This window comes from Episyrphus balteatus, chromosome 1, assembly GCF_945859705.1.
Source record: "Episyrphus balteatus chromosome 1, idEpiBalt1.1, whole genome shotgun sequence".
In the NCBI taxonomy this organism is placed as follows: domain Eukaryota; kingdom Metazoa; phylum Arthropoda; class Insecta; order Diptera; family Syrphidae; genus Episyrphus; species Episyrphus balteatus.
Genome location: NC_079134.1, coordinates 76840008 through 76865696, shown reverse-complemented (window position 1 = coordinate 76865696; position 25689 = coordinate 76840008). Strand labels below are relative to the sequence as shown.

The 25689-nt window shown below is 31.8% G+C and overlaps 1 protein-coding gene across 5 annotated transcripts in view; it reads right to left on the bottom strand.

Annotated features, from left to right (window-relative positions):
• Positions 1-25689, bottom strand: part of LOC129905216 (uncharacterized) — a 429598-nt gene that overhangs the window by 159851 nt on the left and 244058 nt on the right. For all 5 annotated transcript variants that reach the window (XM_055980641.1, XM_055980642.1, XM_055980639.1 and 2 more), the window contains exons 4-7: positions 5481-6549; positions 5259-5387; positions 5075-5180; positions 4308-5014 (exon numbers count right to left, since the gene is read on the bottom strand). In XM_055980641.1, coding sequence (XP_055836616.1) covers positions 4308-5014; positions 5075-5180; positions 5259-5387; positions 5481-6549 — 2011 coding nt within the window. The remainder of the gene's footprint in view (positions 1-4307; positions 5015-5074; positions 5181-5258; positions 5388-5480; positions 6550-25689) is intronic.

Sequence of the window (25689 nt, the reverse complement as noted above, 5' to 3'; positions counted from 1 at the left end):
TTTCCAAAAATTGGAATTTCTATGCTCCCAAGGGCTTATATGGTTGGAAATAAATAAAAAAAAATATTCCCCAAGTTCCAAGTCTCTAAATTAATTTTAACCCGTGCCGAAAAGCGGTTGAAGTTTCTTATGGGAATAACATGGGGCTAATTTTTTTGGGGGATTATTTTATTATATTTTTTCTATATTCTTTTCACATGGAATTACTCATAAACGAATAAGGAATTTATTATTACTATAATTTTTTTTTTTTTTTGAAAAAAAAATTAAAAAAGTCTGAAAAAAATGGTTTTCTTTACCGAGCTGAATATCCGAAACTATAATAGTTAAAAATCTGAAAAAAATCCACATGATTGCTACAACTATAAGGTATAAGTCTGCCAAGTTTCAGATTTTTAGAACGAATAGTTTGGCTGGAATTTAAATTTGATGGGACAAGATCAAAAACCCCATGTTATTCCCATAAGAAACTTCAACCGCTTTCGGCACGGGTTAAAATTAATTTAGAGACTTGAAACTTGGGGAATATTTTTTTTTATTTATTTCCAACCATATGAGCCCTTGGGAGCATAGAAATTCCAATTTTTGGAAAATAACGACCACCCTATTGTGCATAGAGGTATTTCTTTTCTCTATCTTCTTGTGTGGCTTTCCACTTTGTTTTTGTTTTTTTTTTTTTGCTTCAATTTGAGAGAAAAAAGAGTCAAAGAGCAAAAATGTTATTCAAAGCTGTGAAATCATGGTAAAGAGAAGTGCACTAATACATTCAAATTCATTTACATGAGATTTAAGTTGGCTGCTTGGGTAGACCTGCCCTTAAGGGTGTCGGTCACTGGGTACGTTACCCTATGTGTGGTTGTATGTAGGTATGTATTTCATATGAAAATTCCCTTTAAAAATTCAAATTTTAAATGCACATGTGATGTTTTAATATTTTTTTTTTCAAATGGGAATTCCCTCAAAATGTTTTGTTGTCAAAAGATAATTCTTTGCAAAACTCGAATTTCAAATGAATACGTGATGTTTTTTTTTATTTTGTTTCATTAAATGGGAATTCCCCCAAAAAATTCGGCTTAATTGATGAATAGGCCATATTTTTTGTTCGAATTATAGAGAAAATCGAGTTATGAGGAAAAAAACGTATGAGATTTGAACTCTTAACGCTGCTGCCACATACTTTTGTTCGAGTTATAAAAAATTCGAGTTATCGAAGTTCGATTTATCGAAGTTTGACTGTATTTATACAGAAGACAATCGAGAAATAAAAAAAAATCCCGTTTATCAAACAACTTCCGCGTTTGCTTTAAATGTCCTATACTCTGTCCGATAAAAATTGGCAGTACAGGGAAGATAGGGCATTTGCATCTCACTCTCCTTCACGCCTTCTGGATATGTCTATCACATAAAAAAGCTCACACGGCTATGCCGTATTATCCGAAAAAAATGTTTCGAAAAGGTACCAGCGTTACCATTTTGTCAGTTAAATTTCACAAAAACGAAAAAAAAAAATAAATTTTTCGCTTAACACCAAAATAGCAAATCAAAAAATTCACTCATTTAAAACGCAGCCCGACCCCACGCATGGGTGAAAATTTTTCCTATTGGAATGTTAAAATGCATGTTAAAATGTTGACATTAACTGTTTTCCTACATACACAAAATAAAAATCGAACAGCCACCAACACCACGACAACACATATATGCTTTTTTTCGCTCTAAAAGCTTGAAAAAAGCATTAATCCTGAAAGCTCTTTCAGAAAAATAATAGAAAAAGGAGTAGTTTATGAAGGAAGTTTACCAATGGTAACTCTTATGTATTGTGAATACTTTTAATAAATAGCTTTTATGGCTGAGTTTCATTCTGCAACAGATCGTGTGGCAGATCGGTCATAGGAGGATGTACTTCGCTTAATAAAGAAATAACAACAACAATGCCATGGTGCGTCTGTGGTGTTCTTGTGTGTTTCAGGGGCATATTTTTCGTGAATTGCTTTTTAGCAATCGTTAGGTCCCATTGATTTTGGAAAAGCTATCCCATAAGGCCTGTACTGCCAATTTTTATCGGCCAGAGTATAGTGGTTTTTTTTTATCTTATGGCCTTTTTATGGACAGATATCGTTGTCGATGTTTCCTATAATTAATGTATTGTTCATTACATTATTAGGTAGGTATGTATTTGTTTCCGTTTATTTTAATAATTCAACAGGTCTGATTTAACGAATGTTAAATTCTTTTATTTTAGTTGCATGGTAGTTCGGAGTTTAAAATCGGACTGGAAAGATTACGTAATCTAGGATTTCGATTAAACATAAGGACAAATTGCATGAAGGATTTAATGCAAATATATACATATGTAAAGTAAAACGAAATCCAATCCAATCGTAATGCGTCAAAATTTTTTTTCAGTCTCCATAATCTGATCGTCAGCTTGGATTTCATTTTACTTTACATACAGGGTGTCCCAAAAGTTAACATCGAAACGAAAACGGTAGATAGGGTAGGTGGTGACAGTTATCAGAAAAATAATAAAAAAAATCGCAGCCATATATTTTGTGAGTAATGGGCATTTGAATAAAAGTCGAAAAAATAGTCACCCTGTGAGGGTTTTTTATGTGCCGTGACTACAAATCTTAATTTTTCTCATTTTTTTCTTTTGTTACGGAACCTTGAATAACCCTGCTACCAAATGCATTCAAAAATTTTTACTCAGCTGCATCAGTTTTAAAGAAAATTTCACTTTTTTGCCCACCTAAGTACTAAAATTTTTTACATGACTCTAATTCAATGAACCGTAGTGTAAAAAAAAATACACTATGATTTTTCGGCAAGTTACCTTAAAAGTTGGTGTGTTCAATTCTCTTTTCAAAATGGTATAACATTGTTGAGAATAATCCATAAATAACCGAGATAAAATTTATTTTCTTAAGAAATCCGACTTTTTTATTAAGTATTTTTTCCATATTATTTATGTTTTTGTATTCTGAAAGGTTCTGAAATTGTAAAAAACTAAAATAATATAAAAAAAATGCCTAATAAAAAAGTCGGTTTTCTTAAGAAAATAAATTTTTTGAATGCATTTGGTAGCAGGGTTATTTAAGGTTCCGTAACAAATGAAAAAAATGAGAAAAATTAAGATTTGTAGTCACGGCACATAAAAAACCCTCACAGGGTGACTATTTTTTCGACTTTTATTCAAATGCCCATAACTCACAAAATATATGGCTGCGATTTTTTTTATTATTTTTCTGATAACTGTCACCATCTACCCTATCTACCGTTTTCGTTTCGACGTTAACTTTTGGGACACCCTGTATATCTATTTATTGTAGTATCCCGTGGGGAAATGAAAAGTGCGTGGGATTATGAAGCCAGAGGTCTGGGTTCATTCCCAGTTTCCACCATCTAAAATAAAGTTTTTTTTTTCAGGGATACTTGCAGGGAATTGACAAAGTTTAGACTAGGCGGTAAATTGTATATCCTTTCCATTCCTACAAATTAATTACACTAGCCCCTGCTCTTTCATGGGGTGCGGCATGTACCTATGGCATGCAATAAAACTAATTTTTTTATGATCCTTGCATTTCTTTCTTCGTACAATTTATCCTTATGTTAAATCTAAATCTTAGTTTATAATTTATTCTTCCAGTCCGATTTTAAACTTTGAACTACCATACAACTCAAATCAAACATATTCGGGATTATTTTCATTATTTGTTTTGTGTTTTTTAAATCGAATTAAAGCCAAATTGGTCTTATTTCGTTTTAAAAAACGAAATAAGGCCAAATTTGAAATTTGGTGTTATTTCATTAGGCATTATTTCACGTCACCTTTAAATGACACTCATCAGTTGTAAAACTAACGGCCGTATTCTGCTATTCGATTCACTTGAAAGTCTAAAATAAGAAGCGTTTAAATGGGGGTTAAAATTAAACTTAAACAATTATTTTTTCTTTAAAATTTTCAAAACAGATGTTGACGTGGTAAAGAAAGGAAATCGAATAGCAGAATACGGGTGTAAATCTACTCCTATTTACGCTCCATCACTCCAGATGGAACTCCAGTTCCGGGGTATAGTCCTAAATACAGTGAAGAAAAACGAAAAAAAACTCACAAAGTTATTAAATTTTTGTCTATAGGTACTATGAAACTAGTTTTGATTTTCAGGTGCAGAAAATAATTTCAAAACTTAAATTAATCTATGTATTGTACCTATGTAAAAAGGTGAATAGTAACTATTTGTTTTCAAATTAATTTCGGAAAATATTAATAATATAGGTTTAAGTATTCAATAAAAAAAAAAACAAACCTTTTCAATTTAATTTCTGAATCATAATATATGTCTGGTTGATTTTCGTAATATCGCATAGCAGCCTTTTGGATTTTAGGAATATTTTTCGAGTACCTCTTCAAAACAGCATCTTCAAATATACTGTCCATTATTCTTATGTTAGTCGTGTGGATGAGCATCGACCCCATTAACCAACAAAATTTTGACCAGATAATCAATGAACACCATCTTTCTATTTCTGTTTGTTCTTCAAAAATACTTATGCAATCAGTCTCATATACACCAAAAGGTGAAATTGCTATAATTATAAGCAGTATTTCTAGAAACTTAACATCGATTTCAGTCTCAAGTGCAATTAAAAGACTCTCAATCAAATTTTCTGTACCATTGTTGTCAGTTTTTACACCGAAGGAAATTAATTTTTCATGTAATTTAGCTTCCAGGTAAGATCTTGAATGTTTGTCATTATTCTTTTTTGTTGTTACTGGCAGTAAATTTTCCTTTGGTACACCTTGTTTGATAAGTTCTTTCGCAGATAAATTTTCTGTTAGAACCTCATATTTTGTCATGGTTAAAATTATTTTTGCGTTTGGTTTTGAAATTTTTGGAAGCCACTTAAAATTCGTTCCTCCAACCAGTTTATCAACTGAATCGATTATTATAACGATATTTAAATTACTACTTTCAAGTAAACGTTCAATTGTGAGCTTGTAATTGTGAAGACTCTGTTGTAAGAAATAAATTGAATTAAAAGTTAAGAATATCTTAGGTTTATAAAAACTTACATGTTGTGAATGACATGGTTTCCCAGCAACTATAATTGATATTTGATCTGCAATTGATGCTAACAGAGATGTAATTTCGGTAGTTACAACAGTCAAATGCGCATATCTATTTTTATTATAAGTTAAAATAAGTACGGCATTTTTTGAAGTTTTTTAAATAACGTTATGTAGGCAGTTACTTTACCTGACTACTAAATGATAATCTTGATTCAAATTTTCAAGGTTGAATGCTATCTGCGATGTAAAAATATCCATTCCTTCTTCAGGTGTGGCAAAAACTGCTAGAGGGAATAAGCAATCACTTTGAATGTACCTAAGAAAAAGAAGGAGCGAGGTTACTAATGAAAATAATCCTAAGGCAGTTATTATATTTTTAATTTTTGTCTTGAGATATGTAGGTACTTACCTTAAAATTCCATCTAAATCATATGTACTGCAATAGTTATCTCTAATTGCAATTGAATATCTCTTCACGGCCTCAATATCGTCTGCAATTGGTTTACATACACCTAGCGTATTCCTTGAATTATATTTAACCAAATGCTCGTGTATAACATTGTCAATATTTGATTTTAAAACGTCTCCGATCAAATCGAATTGTGCTTTACATTCATCAGAAGATGAGTAAGGTGGTATAATATTTTTAGCATTAATTTCATCCTTTAACTGACAATTAAGGTTAAGATGCCTTGTTGATACTTCTGACTTAATTGATGGGCTTACTTGACTTAATTCAGATGAACCATTATCTTGAATCCATACACAATGCTTCATCAATTCTCTAGAACTCAGTATAACATTTGTTATGATCTTTTCTACTGGCGTTGCAAGATAAGTTGTTTTTAAATTTATCGGCATGAGAGTAATAAATGTTTCAAGAATTTGCTTAGCCTCCTCGTCATGTAATGATGAATATGAACATAAACTGTAGAAAGCTGATGACTCACAAAGGCTCTCGGCCTTGTAATACTTTTGTAAAAGTTCACTTTGCTCCTTTGATGTTATAGAAAGTAAGAATTTAAAGTCCTTTTGTTTTATTTTCAAAGGACATTGAAGTTTTTCAAAAGCTAATCCAAAAAATAGAACGGGAATTATGTAAGAGTTCTTATGTCTAGTGATTTCATACAAATAATTTTGTAGCTGCTCATGAGTACCCAAAGAGTTCTCATTCCAATTAATGTGGGGCAAGTTATCCGTCTTATATTTACTTAAATTCTCATTTTGTGTTAAAGATACTATCAATTCGAAACCTTTTGCATGAGAATGTGTAGATAACTCAGGTAAGAATCTATTGATTATGCTCAGCTGCCTTTTGCACTCACTCACATTGCTCGTTATAATATTAAGTACAATTTTTCTATAGTGATCGGGAGGTTTTTTGAAAATTTGATTGATTTTTTCTGTGGAACAAACATTCAGCTTGGTAATTTTGTCAATTTCATCGCAGGTTGGATGATGAGTTAATTCGTTGATATCTATAACAAATTATAAAAGCAATTACCAAAAACAGTGATTATGCAGACAACATACCTAAACAAAGAAATTTATATTATTATACAGGGGGGTCATTCCGTAATTTTGAAAACGATAATCGAATCGATGATAATCGTTTTACAGTTTGAGAATCTTTAAAGCTATTTTAAGTCAATTCTGATTCAATTTTTCCTAAATAGTTTATATAAATAAAAGTTTTCGTATCCTTAGAAGTCGTATTAGTCTAGGTGATTTAGTAGTTGCCTCTAACTCGGGTGTCTGAAGTTCGATTCCGGAAATTGAAGTTGTTTTTTTTTTTATTTTCTCAATAATCGTCAATAAATAAACGATAGCTAAATAGGTCTCGTTTTTGGAGAATTTATTCGTTTTTGGATGCAATATTTGATTTTTTTAAAGTGTTTATTAATTTATTCCAATCACCGATTAATTTGCAAACTCCACAAACAAAAAAAAATATTAATGATAAATTTCTACATGTAACCATAATGTTAGAGTAAATTATTTTAATAAGTGTTTCGAAAAACTATTCGTTTTTTTATACAAGACATATAGGCGGAATGTATGTTGAACGGCGGCCGTTGTTTAAATTAATAGTTTCTAATACTAAAACGAACATTTCTTTGGATAGGCGAAAGTTTTGAAAAAATCTGTGAGAATTATTATCAAAATGGTTATGTACACTTACATATGCGTTGAAAAATTTTGCTATAGCTTAAACAATATGATTTTTTTAATGACCCAAAAGTGAAAACTTACATTCATTGAATATAATTTTGGAAAATGCGTAAAGTGTTTTGTTACACATATTAAAATAATTTACTCTAACATTATGGTTATTCGTAGAAATTTATCATTAATATTTTTTTTTTGTTTGTGGAGATTGCAAATTAATCGGTGATTGGAATAGATTAATAAACACTTTAAAAAAAATCAAATATTGCATCCAAAAACGAATAAATTCTCCAAAAACGAGACCTATTTAGCTATCGTTTATTTATTGACGATTATTGACGATTATTGAGAAAATAAAAAAAAAAACAACTTCAATTTCCGGAATCGAACTTCGGACACCCGAGTAAGAGGCAACTACTAAATCACCTAGACTAATACGACTTCTGAGGATACGAAAACTTTTATTTATATAAACTATTTAGGAAAAATTGAATCAGAATTGACTTAAAATAGCTTTAAAGATTCTCAAACTGTAAAACGATTATCATCGATTCGATTATCGTTTTCAAAATTACGGAATGACCCCCCAGGTTGATTCAGGAGTAATGAGCCAAAAAGCTAGAGCATATAGATTAGGTCTAGACAAGAAAAAAATCATATGGGAGGGGGGGGGTCTATTCCACCTCGTTTAGCGGGGAGGGGCAATTTAAAAGAAATTGACTTATTTTGAAAAAAAAAAACATTAAAAACCAACGGTTATACTTACAATAACGTGCTATACCTTTTTGTAAGGCCAAAACCAAGTCTTTTACAATAGTCTTTTTGAAATTGATTTTTAAAATCAAAATTTTGAAAAAAAAAAATTGGAAAAAAATTTCAAACTAATTTTTTTCAAAATTTTATGTAATTAAGTAGGTACTAACTAAGTTTTTAAAATTCGATGATCTTATTTATTTTTAAACAAAAACAGAAAACCGGATTAAAAATATCTTGTCATTTTCGAGAAATTAACAAAAAACCAAAACTACTTTTTTCTAAAAAACCTCTTTTTTCTGTTTTTACGTGGCTGGACTTGTTGATAAATTAATTTATGAAACATTAACCATTCGTCAATTACACGGTGTAACACTCAAAAAGTTCGAATTTCTGTATCTGGGTTGAAATCGTAATTTTTTTTTCTAAGCCGATTTTAAACAGATTTTCATAAAAAATACCTCGTTTGATTTTAAAATAAATATTATTTTAGAATATATTTTTAAAACAGCATGTTGTTGTGAAAATATATACTTTAATTTGATGTCGAAGTTGGGCAAGTGACGAAAAAAATGGAATTTTTGAACTTTAACAGTTTATAAATTCTATGTGGTTTAACCGAGGCATGGTATAAAAAGACAAGGTATGATCATTAGAGCCGCCATCTTACAAAATGGGGTAATAAGGTTTTGACGTTTGGCATTTGGCAAAGTCAAAAGCAACAACAATTTCCAAGACAAATTTGTTTACAACAACAATTTCAATGGGCTGGGCTGTCAAAACCTTAAGTAGCCATAAGTTTTGACAGTTCTCGATACTGAGTTTTTTCTAATGATCATACCTTCTCTTTTTATACCATGTAACCGAGGTACATGTTTTATACATTGTTGAAAAGGTATGTTTATCTTCTATCAGAAACTGTAAAAAAATGGGTAAAAATTTGACGTAGCTAGAATTTTTTCAATGGGTGAAGGTCAAAAAAACCGTTTTTTGCCCCTAACTACAGATTTTGGGGGTGTTAGGGACTATTTAAATACCGTTTCGTAATCAGTGCGACTAGATCTACAAAACGTGAAAGGTCTCTGCCCGCGTATATTTTAAAACCTCATTTTTGTAACACCGTGTTAAACATTCAGAAATAATGTTTAAAGAAACTTTTGATTGTGTATTCGAATGTTTAAGAAAAATATGTGTATGAATATAGGTACGCACAAAAAAAAGTTGGCAAACAGGAAATTTGCAAAAATAATAAAGTTTTTTTATTATTCATACGCTTTTATTATAGTCCAAGCGGCGACCGTCGAGTTACTTAGCTCATAAGGTTAGAGGTTAAAATTAGTGTCAAATGAAAGATAAGTTGATACTGAAAATAAAAAAATAGGGTTGCCATTTCTAAAATAGGAACTTCCATGTGGCAACCCTATTTGAAAGGAAAAATTGTCTCATAACTAATACATTCATATCTTTGTTGTTTGGCCAGATAAAAATTTTTTTTAAATGCCAAACGAAAGTCAAAATATTAAAAAAAATAATAAAATAATGTAAAGAACGTAACCCTACAAATGTGGCAACCCCATTCAAATGAAAACAACACGGACAAAAATCTTCTTTGAACAAAACAGTATAACTTTTTATGCACCAGAAAGCTAAATTATACAATATATTTTAGATAATACTCCCTTCTACCTAAAAAATGTCGGGTGCCACCCCGCAAATGCAGACAAGTACTCGGCAACCCTACTGAAATGCTAAAAAACGCAAAAATCACTTGTTTTTTGGCCAAAGAGTATAATATTTGATAGAGTTAAAGGCTATAAAATACATCATGTTTAGCTTAGACTCTCTTCTTTCTAAAAAATGTCGGGTGCCGTAAATGCAGACAAGTATTCGGCAACCCTACTCAAATGCTAAAAAAACACTAAAACAAGTTATTTTATTGTTTTTTAGCATTTGTATAGGGTTGCCGAGTGCTTGTCTGCATTTGCGAGGTGGCACCCGTCATTTTTTAGTTAGAAGAGAGTCTTATCTTAATATGATGTATTTTATAGCCTTTAACTCTATCAAATATTATACACTTTGGCCAAAAAACAAGTGATTTTTGCGTTTTTTAGCATTTCAGTAGGGTTGCCGAGTACTTGTCTGTGTTTGCGTGGTGGCACTCGACATTTTTTAGGTAGAAGGGAGTATTATCTAAAATATATTGTATAGTTTAGCTTTCTGGTGCATAAAAAGTTATACTGTTTTGTTCAATTTTTGTCCGTGTTGTTTTCATTTGAATGGGGTTACCACATTTGTAGGGTTACGTTCTTTACATTATTTTATTATTTTTTTTTAATATTTTGACTTTCGTTTGGCATTTAAAAAAAAATTTTATCTGGCCAAACAATAAAGATATGAATGTATTAGTTATGAGACAATTTTTCCTTTCAAATAGGGTTGCCACATGGAAGTTCCCATTTTAGAAGTGGCAACCCTAATTTTTTATTTTCAGTATCAACTTATCTTTCATTTGACACTAATTTCAACCTCTAACCTTATGAGCTAAGTAACTCGACGGTCGCCTCTCCGACTATTAGCTTTGTTTGTAACTGACAAAGCAACTAAAAAACTAGCCATATACATAAATATTGGAAAACTATTTTTACCCGATTCCAATTATCGTATCGAACTGAAATTTTGTACACATATGAAGTTCGGATGGCAACGAAATATTTTGGAGTCTGGACTCAGGGGAGGGGCATTGGGGGGTTGAAGCAGCCCAAATCTATTTTATCCCATTCAAATTATTGCAAAAACTTTTGTAGGTAATATGCAAGAGAGGGGCTTTGGGAGCTCATACCATCCAAATAAATTTTCATCTACCTACTTTCAAATATTATACGATTAAAAAGTATACAAAATAAAACAGATTTGATTAGGGGTGTTTTCATAAACGTCGGAAATCTGCGTTAGTAAGATCGTCTTTCGGCTTTGCTGCATTATTGAACACACCAATTCTGCAGAATGTTTGAAGACCTACGTTAGTACAATTTTCAGCAGTCACTGAGTGTTCATAAACGTCAGAAAAAAATAATATAAAAATGATCACAGAATGAGTTTTGTTTGGATAAGCAAAAAAATATTTCCTCTTCAGTTCCCGAAAACATTGTTTTTAATTACACGGACAATTTGTAAAAAAAATTAGTTTTAAATTTATTTTAAAATTTAATTCATATCAAATCAATTTAATCGATATGGGTTGAATTTCAAGAGTAAATGTAAAATATACTCAACTCAGCCCTATTGTGAGTTTCACGTGGAATATTTTCCGCCCGGAATATTTTTGTTCGCCCGGAATTTAAAAATGAGTTTCACCCAAAGGGAATTGCATTTTCCGTTGAACTAGTTTCTTGTTCGGCACCAAAATTTTAGTGAAAGCTGTCAAATGCCTGACAAATTACCTGAAAAAAAGTTGAAAATGCAAGGAGATTGCCGAACGTGAACAACTTTTCGCCCGGAACTGACAATAGGGGAAAAGTGAAATTCAATTTTTCCGGGTTGAATCTTGTTAACGTGAAACTCACAATGGGGCTGACTATGTTGCTGAGCCCCTAATGCGAAAATGCCTACTCAACTTTACATTATATTTCATAAACCATGTTTTACAAACTTTCTCTGCAGTGAAAATTATTTTTTTTTCAATAATTTAAAAAAAAAAATTTTTGAACCACCCTAATGGAAATTTTTTTTTCTTCGATTATTTGGTCAAAATAATTGAATTTTTTTGAATTTCACAAGAAACTATAGAAGATAACAATTTTTAGAGCTACCCTAACACGAAAAAAAAATTAAACTGGATCTATCAAAAAACACGATTTAGAAATTTTCTGTGTCACTAAAATCTAAATTTTTCGAAAAATGAAAAAAAGATACATTTTTTGCACCACCCTAATTAATATGTTTGCTTTTATTTTTTTTACAATTTTTACAATAATTAACAATAAAAACCATAAAATTTTGGCTGCGCAAACTGCCCAACGCGTCGCGACGTTGACGAAATAAATGACGTTTATGAACAGCAGTACTGCAGTTGGACTTAGTCTGATCGCAGGTCTGACTTAATGAACACGTCTAACGCAGGCCTAAGTTAGGCAGACGTTTATGAAAACACCCTAGATTATCAAGCACTAAAACCTATAAAATAATTAAATTGTGCTATACTATAGTTTGAACAAAACCCTCTACGTCTTTTGATCTAAAAATCTGTTTTATTTTTTTTACTTTTTAGTCGTATAATATTTGAAAGTTAACGATTTAACGATATTTTTATTGAACAGTAATTATATATATACAATTTGCTTAAAGCTAGTTATCCAAAAATTTACATTGATAATATTGGTATTATGTTGGCACAAAAGGGGCCTAACGTTTTTACATTGTTTTTTTTTAAGCTAAATTTACAGTTAATTGTCATTGTGTTTGTTTTAAATATTAATTCTGTTGGCAGCTTCTTAACTCAGGTTTTTCAGGTCCGGTTGTCATTGTGAAGGTTGGATTAGGGAGAGGTGAGGCTTTCAGCCACGATAGTGAGCTGACCCAGGATCAGCGTAGAAGGGAATGTTCTCTTCGTCGTTGGTTGATATCAAATCCTCATTCAAAAGTTCCTTAGCTTCTAAGTAGGGGAGAGTGGGGCAGTTTTTAACACGGGGCACATTTGAACACTGAATATACAATTTTAGTATATCAATCTTTTTTAGAAGTATTTCGATATTTGAACCCGTCAACACGATATCCATAAATGTCAACGACTTTCCATCGTTATCTCAGCTGACTTTCAGATTTATAGGTGGAAGGTGATTTTTATAGTGGTTTTGCATTATTTCAGTTTTTTAGTTGTAAGAGTTTAAAAAAAAATTGGTACGTGATTTCAAAACGCAATACAGTTTTTGTTAATGGTTAATGAATTTTAAACTAATTGACGGTGAATTTTTGAATGAATATATTAATGTTAAATATTTATTCAACATTTTATGTCGTTGACACAGTGGGGGCAGTTTTGAACAAGTGTGTTGGGGCAGTTTTGAACATGTTCAAAACCGCCCCGAGCAGTTTGTATCAGACATTTTAAGGACACTTGAATGTGTTTTATTTAATAAATCGTAATGTTCTTATAAAAAAAATAATGAAACTTGCATTTGTGGGCAAAATTAAAGAAAAAATGGGAATATGTACAACATAATTGAAGATTTAAAAAAATGCCTGAATTCTTCAAGTTCTGCTAGACTGTTCTCGATGAGAACTCGATTATATAGCGCTTAAGCGTTATAGAAATTAAAGTCAAGCTACCTACACCAATTAATGTCCCGGTACATGAAGAACATCCGCTTTGTTAACATTTTGATTTAATGTCTAGAAATATATCTATATATATATTGAAAATAAATCTATTTTACTCTGAGAAGCATAAATGGTATGAATACCATTTTTCTAAGATATATTTTAAATTAATATTTCTTGGCTTTTGTTTTTCTTTTGAACTTATAAATGTGATAAACTGATAACTATAGTTTAAATTTTAATGTTATTTTTTCTGAGTTTTTATTATTTGTTGGTTAATTGAATATGATATAATAATCAATTTGGAGGTTTTGTATGTTCTTATTAAAAAAATAATAAAAAGTTAAGTATTATTTATTCATTACAACAAAATTAATACTGATGTTCAAAACTGCCCCTTTCATGTTCAAAACTGCCCCATACATGGGGCACTTTTGAACATAAGATCTAATATTGGTCAAAAATTAAAATTAAATATAAATAATATGCTAAAATAACCAGATATAATTTAAAATCGAAGTTCAATATCACTGCTTCATATAAGTAAACTTAACAGATCAATAAATCGAATAAATATCTTTCTAGCAGTTGCGAAAGCAAAAAGTGTTCAAAACTGCCCCACTCTCCCCTACCGCTGGTTAGGATGTCTTGGCTGGTTCATGATTCTTCCTATTATTGAGTTAGGGTGGTTGGTCAGGTTCTGTAGGCATCTTCTGCTTGATTGGATAAGATATTTGTCGAGTTTTGTAATTTTGGCTTTTTCATACTTGTTGCTGACGTGTTTTCTGTGTATCCGTCGTAGTGCATGTCTGCACATATCCTTAAGATATTTGAAAGTAGGTAGATGAAAATTTATTTGGATGGTATGAGCTCCCAAAGCCCCTCTCTTGCATACCTACCACCCACAAAACTTTTTGCAATAATTTGAATGGCATAAAATATATTTGGGCTGTTTAAACCCCGAAATGCCAAAATATTGCCTTGCCATCCGAACTTCATATGTGTACAAAGTTTCAGTTCGATACGATAATTGGAATCGGGTAAAAATATTTATCCAATATTTATGTATATGGTTAGTTTTTTAAATGCTTTGTCAGTTACAAACAAAGCTAATAAAAGCGTATGAAAGCGTATGTAAAAAAAAAAATTTTAATAATTTTTGCTAATTTCCTGTTTGCAAACTTTTTTTGTGCGTTCCTATATTCATACATATATCTTTCTTAAACATTCGAATACACAATCAAAAGTTTCTGTAAACAAAAACGTTAATTAAAAAAATTTCCAATTAAATTTAAATTTAAAGTAAAAAAACGCAAGAACCTGAACAATAACCTTTTTATTCAATATAATGCATTTTTTAAGAAATCGCCACAAAATCTACTTGTTCGAACGCTATTTACAAGTGTAAATATAAATACAGGTGCTTCGGCACTAATAATTTAAATGAACGTGTAACACGTGTACCTTAATACACGTGCAATAGTAGGTTCTAGTATCTTCCAGAGAACCAAATGAGTCGAGTATTGTTTACGAACATCGAGTACTTAATCGAAAAAAAACGATCTCGAACAAACAAAATCAACACAACTCAAATATGTTCGAGCTTTCCTGTTTACGAGTATGATGACTCGTAAGTAACCCTACATTTCAAACGAGTTCAAACGATCATTTTTCTGTTCGAGCAAAATCGAGTAAAATGAACGTGAACAAAATGTTCATGATCAATGTGATCGAATTTAATCGAACTGGAAAGGAAATGTTCATAATGTTCGAGGGTGGTTTTTCTTGTAGCATGAATTAAAAGAGAATCAGTTTGGTACACAAAAGCAAGTCACATTTGTTTTATTAAAATTAATTAATTTGAAAAGATAATGAAATGAAGAAAAACATATTAGAATTAATTTAATTAATTAAAAACAAATTTAATTAACCTTAATGTTGGATACAAAAAATTAAATAAATTAAATTAAGTTAAAAATTATGACACTTTTCATTCATATCATTCTGTTTTAACTATTTCCACTAATTAGTCTTTAATATTTTTTATATTGTTGCTTATGGTTGTTCCAGTGGGAAGCATGTCTTTCACGTTTACTTGTCCTCCGTATTTACCACCGTATTTTATACACTCTTTAATAAATGCCTGCATTCCAGAGCCTTCTACAGTAACCCATTCATGCAGATTTGTAATTTCCTCAATATACCTACCAGAAGAATAGTAATTTGTTTTAAAAACAATCATCCACAATCGCATTATTGCATATTTTTTAAGGAAACGATTCTATTACGCACCTACCTGCACAAATTAATTGGGCATTCCCTACTACCACATTTGTATTGTTACCTAACGACTAATTACTTTTTTATTTACGCAGTCAATGATAAACCCTTTCTGAAAGCACAATTGTAAAATTAAAATAACCTGCTTTAATTGCAGTTGTACCGCAAACAACCAACCATCAAAACCTAAATAAAAAAAAAATATGCAACAGGTACCTTTAGAGCGTAGAAATTGGAAGTGGTTGTTTTCATTGTTCAAACTGCTCATGATTTTTCGATCACGTTCGACCACTTCGATCATTTTCGATCATTTCGAATAAAGCCTAGTGTTTATAAACAGTCGATCTGTTTACGAGTAATTTTGTCCGTGGGTATTGATTATCGAGTATACTCATGAGTTCAAACAATTTGTGTGGTTTTGTTTGTGAGTATTTTTGTTTATGAGTAAGATGATTTACGATTACGAGTATAGAGAGAAAACGATCGAGCACGAACGATCATTTTAAGAAATCGAAATTGTTCGAACGGGTTCGAACATACTCATTTGGATCTCTGGTAGGTACTGAACTACTGAGTAAGTTTTTTTTGTTGGTTTTTTTTTAATTTTGTTTAATTTTTTTAATATGTAGGTAACTGTCTTCTTTGAAGAAAGATATCTGTGTATAATTATTTGTGGTTGAAGCACAAATAGTTATATACAGATGTCTCATTTTCATAGAAAAAAGTAACATATGAAACTGAAAATCACCACTTTGAAGAGCTTTTAAAAAAGCTCTTTTCAATGAAAAATTTGAGAAAATTTAAAATGCTTTTTTTCTCTTTGGAATTTTGATTCTATATTCTCTGATTCTCTTTTACGTGGTCTTTGTGTTTCATGTGTTTTCACGGCTCTCGCTCAGACAAAGCGAGAAGATCTTTTTGTATGGATAGAAAAGAAAAAAAATCATGAGTTGGAATCGTTATTTTTCTGTTACCCCGTTTGTATGACCGATTTAAAGATCGAATTGAAACTGAATCGAAATTTCGATCCAGGTATATGGAAGTACCAGATCGAGGAATCGAATTGAAATAGAATCGAAAACACAATTTTTCTTTTAAATATATTTGCAGTAAAATAGAAAAATCTAACCAAAAACAAAGTGCAAGCAAAACTAGATATCATAATACATACATACAGTAAAATTTGCAAATAAGAAGACAATCACACACAATTTCCACCATAAATTATATCTCGAGTATTCAATTCGTTTGGTATATATGCATATTTTCGATTCGATTCAGCTCCCCGAGTCGGATCGGATCGACAAATCCGGATTCAATTCGATTCAGGTATATATAGACCTAAATCCTGATTCAATTCGGATTCAAATCGCCATACAAACGGGGTATGTATCTTAGATTTTTTTTCTTGTATTCTTGTTGTGTTTTTGCATTGCAAAATCCCGTTTTAACTGTTTCTTTTTTAAGGCGGGTTTTTTGGAAGAAAAATAGAGCTGTGTGTGTGCAGATGGATTGTGGACGTATTTAAACAAAACAACCTGAACAATAAATGCATTTTTTTCTCTAATATTTTTTTCATAAGGTAGGTTGGGATGAGGAATAAAAATATGAGCATGAGGTGATCTGTGGTGTTGCAATATTGTTTGTCAATTAAAAAAATGGAAAGGCTAACAGAAAATCGTCGTTTTGAAGTAAAAGAGCACCAAAGAAAATAGAACTCAGATACGATTACCAGTTACCACTCAAGAACGTTGTGCACATATTTTTTTTTTTTCTGTCCATAGAAATAGACCTTGTGGCTCGAGTATCGAGTCTTCCTGGCGCACGTTTGTTGTTTCTTTCTATCAAAAGAAAATACGGTTGATGCTGGTCAGTCTGGCTCAACGAGAACGGTTCATGAAAAAAAAACAACAAAAAAACTTACTCAGTAGTTCAGTACCTAACCTACTCACAAAAGATCTAGAGAAAGAAAGAATAAGGAATATGTACCTACTTGTGCATATTTGGGTTGGTTTTTTGGTTTTGTTTGTTTTTTTTTTGCAATTTAGTCTTGTTTTGGTTTCCTTGGATGGCGGGATTGAGTAATTGTGTGTAGGTATGCAAAAGGATTGTGAATGCATTTTAAGAAAGTAGTAGGTACCAGAGAACCAAACGAGTCGGTTATTGTTTACGAACATCGAGTACTTACTCGAAAAAAAAACGATCACGAACAAACAGAATCAACACAGCTCAAATATGTTCGAGCTTTTCTGTTTAGGAGTATGATGACTCGTAAGTAATCCTACATTTCAAACGAGTTCAAACGATCATTTTTCTGTTCGAGTAAAATCGAATAAAATGATCGTGAACAAAATGTTTATGATCAATATGATCGAAATTACTCGAACTGGATAGGGAATGTTCATAGTGTTCGAGGGTGGTTTTTCTTGTAGCATAAATAAAAGGAATCAGTTTGGTACACAAAAGCAAGTTACATTTGTTTTATTTAAATTAATTAATTTGACAGGATAATGAAATGAAGAAAAACATATTAGAATAAAATAAAATAAATACAGAAAAAAAAAGAAAAATTAAATAAAACTTAATGCTAGATACAAAAATTTATATATATTTATTATGAAAAAAAAAATATTTAAATTGGATTTATCTTTAAGTTTGAATTCGCAATCATCAAATTATTTACAGTTTCTGGGTTCAACCTCGATCGTTTTTCTGTAATTATGTTTCCGCCTGTGAAAATGCATTTTCACAACACCATTGAAGAATATCCACAGGGCTTTTCGAATTAAACTGAATGTATCTTTCTATTTCAATATCAATAGAGTTCACGCTCGTTGTTGTATTTTCATTCATAAAATCCGAGAAAATATAACTGGCCCTTGAACTAGTTGTTGGTTGTTCGTCCAAAATATCTTCAGATGCCGCAGCAGTAGCAGGAACTATTGACTTTATGTAATCATATTATTTCGGTCTTTTCAGTTGGAGGGATATAAAAATGTCGCACTTTTGAATGACATTTTAATTTCGGGATGAAACAAATTCACTAAATAATGTTTTACTTTGTATTTTAAATCACTTAAATTTTCTAAATTTTCCAAAATGTCAGTCCACAAATCTTTTGTTTGAACATACTCATTTGGATCTTCAATACACAGCTTCACGGACACATCAAAAACTGCTTTCTTATCGGCCATCGACACAATCACTTCTTTTATTATATTTGGCAAGCTTTCTTTAAAACATCTGTGCCTCAAAAGGTTCGTCGTTGTTTTAAAATTTTTCATCACTTTTTTGCACGATCTGCATGCCACAAAGTTTGGTATAGTATCACCATTTTGATTTTTAATTTCGCCAAAAGTCCCCCATACCTTACTTCGGCAGTTTCTTTTGTCGCAAATAGAAAATATATTATTATTAAGATTTAAGCTAATACTTTGTCCTTCCATTGATTTTATAAAACTATTATGTACTTTTTTAAGTGAACTCAGAACATTACTGTTTAAATATTGTTCTCGCAAGAAATCAGCTTTTGAACTAAAATATTTCATTCATAACTTTCCCTTTAACCCTTTCATGCTGATTTGTAATTTCCCCAATATACCTACCCAAAAAAATAGTAATTTGTTTTAAAAACAATCATCCCAAATCGTATTATTGCATATTTTTTAGGGATATGTTTCTACTATACGCACCTACCTGCACAAATTAAGTGGGCATTCCCCACTACCCCATTTGTATTGTTACCTAACGACTAATTACTTTTTTATTTACTCAGTCATTGAAAATCCCTTTCTAAAAGCACAATTGTAAAATTAAAATAACCTGTTTTAATTGCATTTGTATCGCAAACAACCAACCCTCAAAGCCTAAATGAAAAAAAATATGCAACAGGTTGTTTTCATTGTTCAAACTGTTCATGATTTTTCGATCACGTTCGAACACTTCGATCACTTTCGATCACTTCGAGTAAAGCCTAGTGTTTATGAACAGTCGATCTGTTTACGAGTAATTTTGTTCGTGGGTATTGAGGATCGAGTATACTCATGAGTTCAAACAATTTGTATGGTTTTGTTTGTGAGTATTTTTGTTTATGAGTAAGATGATTTACGAGTAAAGAGAGAAAACAATCGAGCACGAACGATCATTTTAAAAAAATGAAATTGTTCGAACAGGTTCGAACATACTCATTTGGATCTCTGGTAGGTACCTGATCAATGAATGAAATTTTCATGGTATAAAAAGACAAGGTATGATCATTAGAGCCGCCATCTTACAAAATGGGGTACTAAGGTTTTGACGTTTGGCATTTGGCAAAGTCAAAAGCAACAACAATTTCCAAGACAAATTTGTTAAACGTTAAGTAGCCATAAGTTTTGACAGTTCTCGATACTGAGTTTTTTCTAATGATCATACCTTCTCTTTTTATACCATGTGAAATTTTGTTCTTTAATATTTTTTCATAGGATAGGTTAGGGTTAGGAATAAAAATGAGATCTGGTTTTGGGATATTTTTTGTAAATCAAGGAAAAAAGAATGCATGCACAGTTTTATTTGTTTGCGCATTGATTTGTTTTGTGTTTATTTTTTTTTTGTCTTGTTGAACTGGGGTATCAAATCATGAGTATCTAAGTAGGTAGGTGAAACAAATAGGTTGTAGGTACCTACATATAGTAACATATTTGCTACACTTTGTTTTTAATTTTGATCAAGTTAAGTTAGTAGGGAGGTAGTAGGAACATCGTACATAACTATGTCGATCAAATAGTAACTATGTACAAACGTTACTTAACGTAGGTAGAACACAGGTATACTTACACAAATAAACTCATTTAAACCGTAGTCAGTCAGATATGTTTGTAATTATATTATGTATGTAGCAAATACTACGTATCTCATTGTTGTAGGTACATTATAATAGGCAGGTTTATGAAATTTTCAACTTTAGGTTTTGATCAACTACCTACGATTTTTATTCACAAAACAGAACATAAAAATTTATTTTACAAAAGAAATTATAAATTGTATGTACAAAATAACAACACAGGGATTTTTCGGGTTCCGTAGCCAGAATCATGTATAGACAAATAATATTTGAAAATAGGTAGGTAAGTAGGTAAGTATGTACTTACGAATTTTCAAAAACATAAAAATTTTTAAATTGAAATACCTACTTAGCTGCATTAAAAATACCTAATATGTATAAATATGCTAATATGCTTTCAGTATTTTAACTTGGAAAAAAATCGATATCTTTAAAACATATTAAAAAAAAATCGTGTTAGTTAGATTATCTATAAATCAAGAACAGCGGAAACGGAGAACTTTCAAATGTCTGGTTTGTCTTTGCTCCATATTGCAGAACCAAAATATTTAAATACCTAACTATACACCCACCGAAATAACTATAAAGGCAGTCGATTATTTTCGTTTTTAAACCATATAAAGGATATTTAATTTTTACTCCTTGCACGAATAAGATGACAAGTGTATACTGGATTGTTTGCCACACTTTATTTTTATTTAATTCGTTAAACTTAATTTTAAAAATTATTTTTTTTAATTTCTGGTGCGAAATAATTATAAAGGCACAGCTGATTTTCACATTAAAAGTGTGGTTCAGCGGGATCAAATGTAACCAAAAGTAAGCAAAACAGTTGGAAAATGAATTTAACCCATTATGAACATTTTATAAGTAAAATGTTTCGGTTTTTTTTTATGATAAGGCGGGAAAAACCCTTGACGCAGGCAGAATCAAGTGCAAAATCAAGGCTTACCATAAAAATTGACTGCCCAACCGCGAAAAATCTGGAGGAGAAGAAAGGTCCGATTGTGTAATTGATAATTTAACTTACAAAGATGACAAGTATGGTTACCTAAAACGATCAGGAAGGAAGCCTTTGGTCGAAGAGAGAGCCAAAAGTGACAAAAAATGAAGTAAGAATTTGATAACAAGAGAAGTTTTCGTGAAAATAAACTTGATAGTGGGAGTACGGCAAATGCAGCAAATAATTAAGGTGGAATTAAGTCATTCCTACGAAAAAAATGTAGAAAACCGGCGCCCTTGTCAAAGCATAAACTTTCCTGCTTTCGCATCGGTGAAAAGCATAGATTCTGTGATGAAAAATGGTACGACGTCGAAGTTCGACGATTATTGAAAATGAACTATTTATTGCCCACACTTTGCATTTGTTTTTTCTATGGAGAATTTTTTTTTATTTACAATAGGTAGGTACATTTTTTTGTAAGGCAAAATATTGATTTTGTCAATAAAGATGGTGCAATAGTATTTTTTTAATGCAAAACATTATCAAGTTGCAGTAAATAAACTGAAGGTATCCGAGAATTTTTGGTATACCTCAGGTATTCGAGTGATCAGCTGATAAATATTTGGCTATTTTTTATCTTGATTTCTATTCGCGCGATTATTCAGCTTGAAAATAAAATAAATTTCCAAGAATTAAAGTTAAATCGATTGTGCAAGTACTATGCAACCATAAAAAACAGGAATTTGCTCAAAAGAAACAACTTCCTCTTTTCAATATTTTCATATTTTTTTTGTAGCTGCTTTGGCAAGCTACCTGGATAGCTTTTCGTTCAAAGAGATATTCCAGATAAGGGTATCCCAGATAGCCTATCCGATAGGTCTTTGAACGTGCCCAGTCAAAGACGAATTGAAATCACTTCTATCTACCCACATGCACTCCTTTTCTTATTTTCGAGGGAGAGTGAGTAAGGTCATGGTCGTAAGAGATCCTTTCCTATTGTTCTCTTTTTAAATTAAAAAAAAAGCTTTTTTGTCGGCTGAAAAATTCTCTTTTCCTTTTTGATTTCAATTTAAAAAGCTCTTGTCGGCTGAAACGTGTCGGCTGGAATAAATTTTGATGACATTTTTTTTCTATGGGATGCGATATCTGTATATAATTGTCTGTGCTATAATCTACATTAATCATTTTTATTATTACACTTGTTGCTGAAGGTTTTCGGTGTGCTGAAGTCGAATCCGAAGTCAAAAACAACTAATCAGCTCCCGTTTTTGAGATATTACCGTTAGAAAATGCAAAAAAAACGTTTTTTTGAGTTCTTCGGATATTATTCTTTTGTATGTATAAGGACAATTGTTTGAGCATATAATATATGCTATATTATAGTAAGAACTCATTTCCATCTTTCGATACCTGTTTAAATCTTTTCAATATCTTTTGTATTGCCCGAGATATCTTAAACTGAAGTCAGTGGGTTTGGCTTCATATATCAAAGAAGATAATGACGTTATAAAATTTATAAAAATACCAAACAACTGAGGATATCTCGGGCAGTAAAAAAGATATCGGAAAGATTTAAACAGATTTAAAAAGGTGATAAACAGTTCTTATAAAAACCGTTACTAAACATGCTCAAAAAATTTTCCATATATAAAAGAATAAGGTCCGAAGTGCTGCATTTTCTAACGGTAATATTTCAAAAACAGGAGCTGATTAATTTTTTTGATTTTGGATTCGAATTCAGCACACCGAAAACCTTCAGAAAAGTATATTTTTGTTTCGGCAACAAAAACAAAGTTTAATTTTGTTAACCAGTGTTATATGCATATTAAGAGACCTCCGGACAAAATTTTGAGAAAAACGAGAAATTTTGAAAATTTCTGCACGGTTTGTGAGGTGCACAGAACATTTATTGCAAAAAACTAATTTTCTAATGAAAGCTCTTGAAAGGAAAAAAGTTCCTATCACTGTAGTGAGATGGATCTATGAAATGCTGAGCAAAAGAACGGCTGAGGTAAGGGCAGGTCTTAATATACAAACTATCATCACAACAAGAGGCTGTCCTCAGGGGGGGTCCTTTCACCCTTGCTTTGGAGTATTGTTGTTGATGAACTACTAGAAAATCTAACTTCCCTAGGTATACGATGTCTCGGTTTTGCCGATGATATAGTAATAATAGACAGTGGGAAGTTTGAAGAAACTGTTTGCGATATTATTCAAGGAGGATTGAAAAACATTCGGAAATGGTGTCTATCGGCAGGACTTAACATCAATCCTACCAAGACAACAATTATACCATTTACCAAAAAAAGACTTCTTCCTCGTATGAAACCTATACGTTTAGCTGGAGAAGTAATAGAAACACAGGAGGAGGTTAAGTATCTACACTGAGCCAAAAAACAACGTAAAATCAATCGAAAGCACTTTGAATCAATGGAAAATCACTACATTTTTAGCCTAAAGTGGAAAATGATTGAATCAAAGTAGCACACTTTAAATCTAAGTTGTTCACACATAAAAAAAAAAATTAAAAAAAGTAAAACTGGCATCTGCTGGGGATCGAACCTGCTATACCTGGGTTGACAAGCTTGTGCCTTACCACTGTGCCATCTCACTTATAATAATTGATGTGACAAACTGTAAATTAAGCATAGGACGATTTTTAGAAAATTAATGAATATATTTTTCACCATTGATTCAATGTAGAACGGATTAAAAATTACTATGCGTTTTTTCTCTGGGTGTAGGTATCACACTAGACAATAAACTCCTCTGGAACAAACACGTAGAAATAACTACTGGTAAAGCTACGAAAGCCTTAATGATTTGCAAAAGATTAGCAAGCAATTCATGGGGCTGCAAACCATACATCTTAAGATGGATGTACACTATGATGGTAAGACCTATAATTACCTATGGTGCTGTGGCTTGGCACAAAAGAACCGATCTTGCAACAACTAGGAAATCACTAGATAAAGTGCAAAGACTCGCATGTGTCTGCATCATGAGAACATGCCTACAGCAGCAATGGAGGTTATTCTTGATTTAACTCCACTTCACCTTATTATTGAAAGTGCTGCTAAGGGAGCTATCATGAGATTTGCCAAGGAAGGAACTCGGGCTGGAAAATGCATAGACAACAGAGAAAGAGAATTCCTGTCCAGATCCTCAGAAGAAAACTTCCTTGACTTTCCAAGAGATGCAATGGTCACAAATTATAACTTTGTGAAAAACTACAATACATCTCAGTACTAAAAAAGATTGGGTAGGTGAATCTATGAACCACTCTTTTAAAGAAAATACCATCAAATGGTACACAGACGGGTCGAGAACAGCGGAAGGTACAGGGGCAGGCGTCTTTGGGCCTAGTACCAAACTCTCCGTACCTGTGGGTCAATCCCCAAGTATCTTTCAAGCTGAGGTAAATGCCATTGTAAAATGTGCAGAAATAAACCTCAAATTAAATCACCGGAATAAAAACATTGCCATTATGTCTGATAGTCAAGCTGCCCTAAAAGCACTTAAATCCTACGAAATCAACTCCAAGCTAGTATTGGAGTGCATAGGAAAACTTAACTTCACTCTCCACTGGGTACCTGGGCACGTTGGTGTCCAGGGTAACGAGGAGGCGGACTCCTTAGCAAAAACGAGAGCAAATTCCCCTTTAATGGGACCCGAACCGTATTGCGGAATAGGAGAAAATGTCATTAAAAATAAAATAAAACTAGACGAGGAGTCCAGGAGAGCAAAAAACTGGGCAGAAATACCAAAACTGAGACAAGCGAAAATGTTCCTCGGGAACTACAACCGAGAGCGTTTCAAATCATGTATCAGTCTAAGTAGAAACAATCTCAGGTTAATCACTGGGCTCCTCACGGGCCACTGTAAGTTAAGAAGGCACCTACATATTTTGGGCTTAGTAAATAGTGCAACATGTAGATTCTGTAGCGAAAAAGAAGAAACACCAGACTACATCCTGGGTAGTTGCAACGCACTAATACACCAAAGATTTAAGCACATTGGTCGGTACCAAGTCAAAGAGGATAAATTGCACTCTTTGAAAATACCCCAAATAATCAATTTCATGAAAGGAATTAGGTTAGAGGAGGAGCTATAAAATGAGGTACTAACTCATTTAGCTTATAAGGGGGGTACAATAGATCTTACAGGTCGCAGTACATCTAACACCCCTTATATCAATCAATCAATCAATCAATCAATCAATCAATCAATGAAAGATTGACATTTAATCTCAAATATGGTCTAGCCAAATTTTTTTTTTTTTATTTTGATCATACCTTATTTTAATATTTCAGTAACAGTTTTTGCAAAATAGTC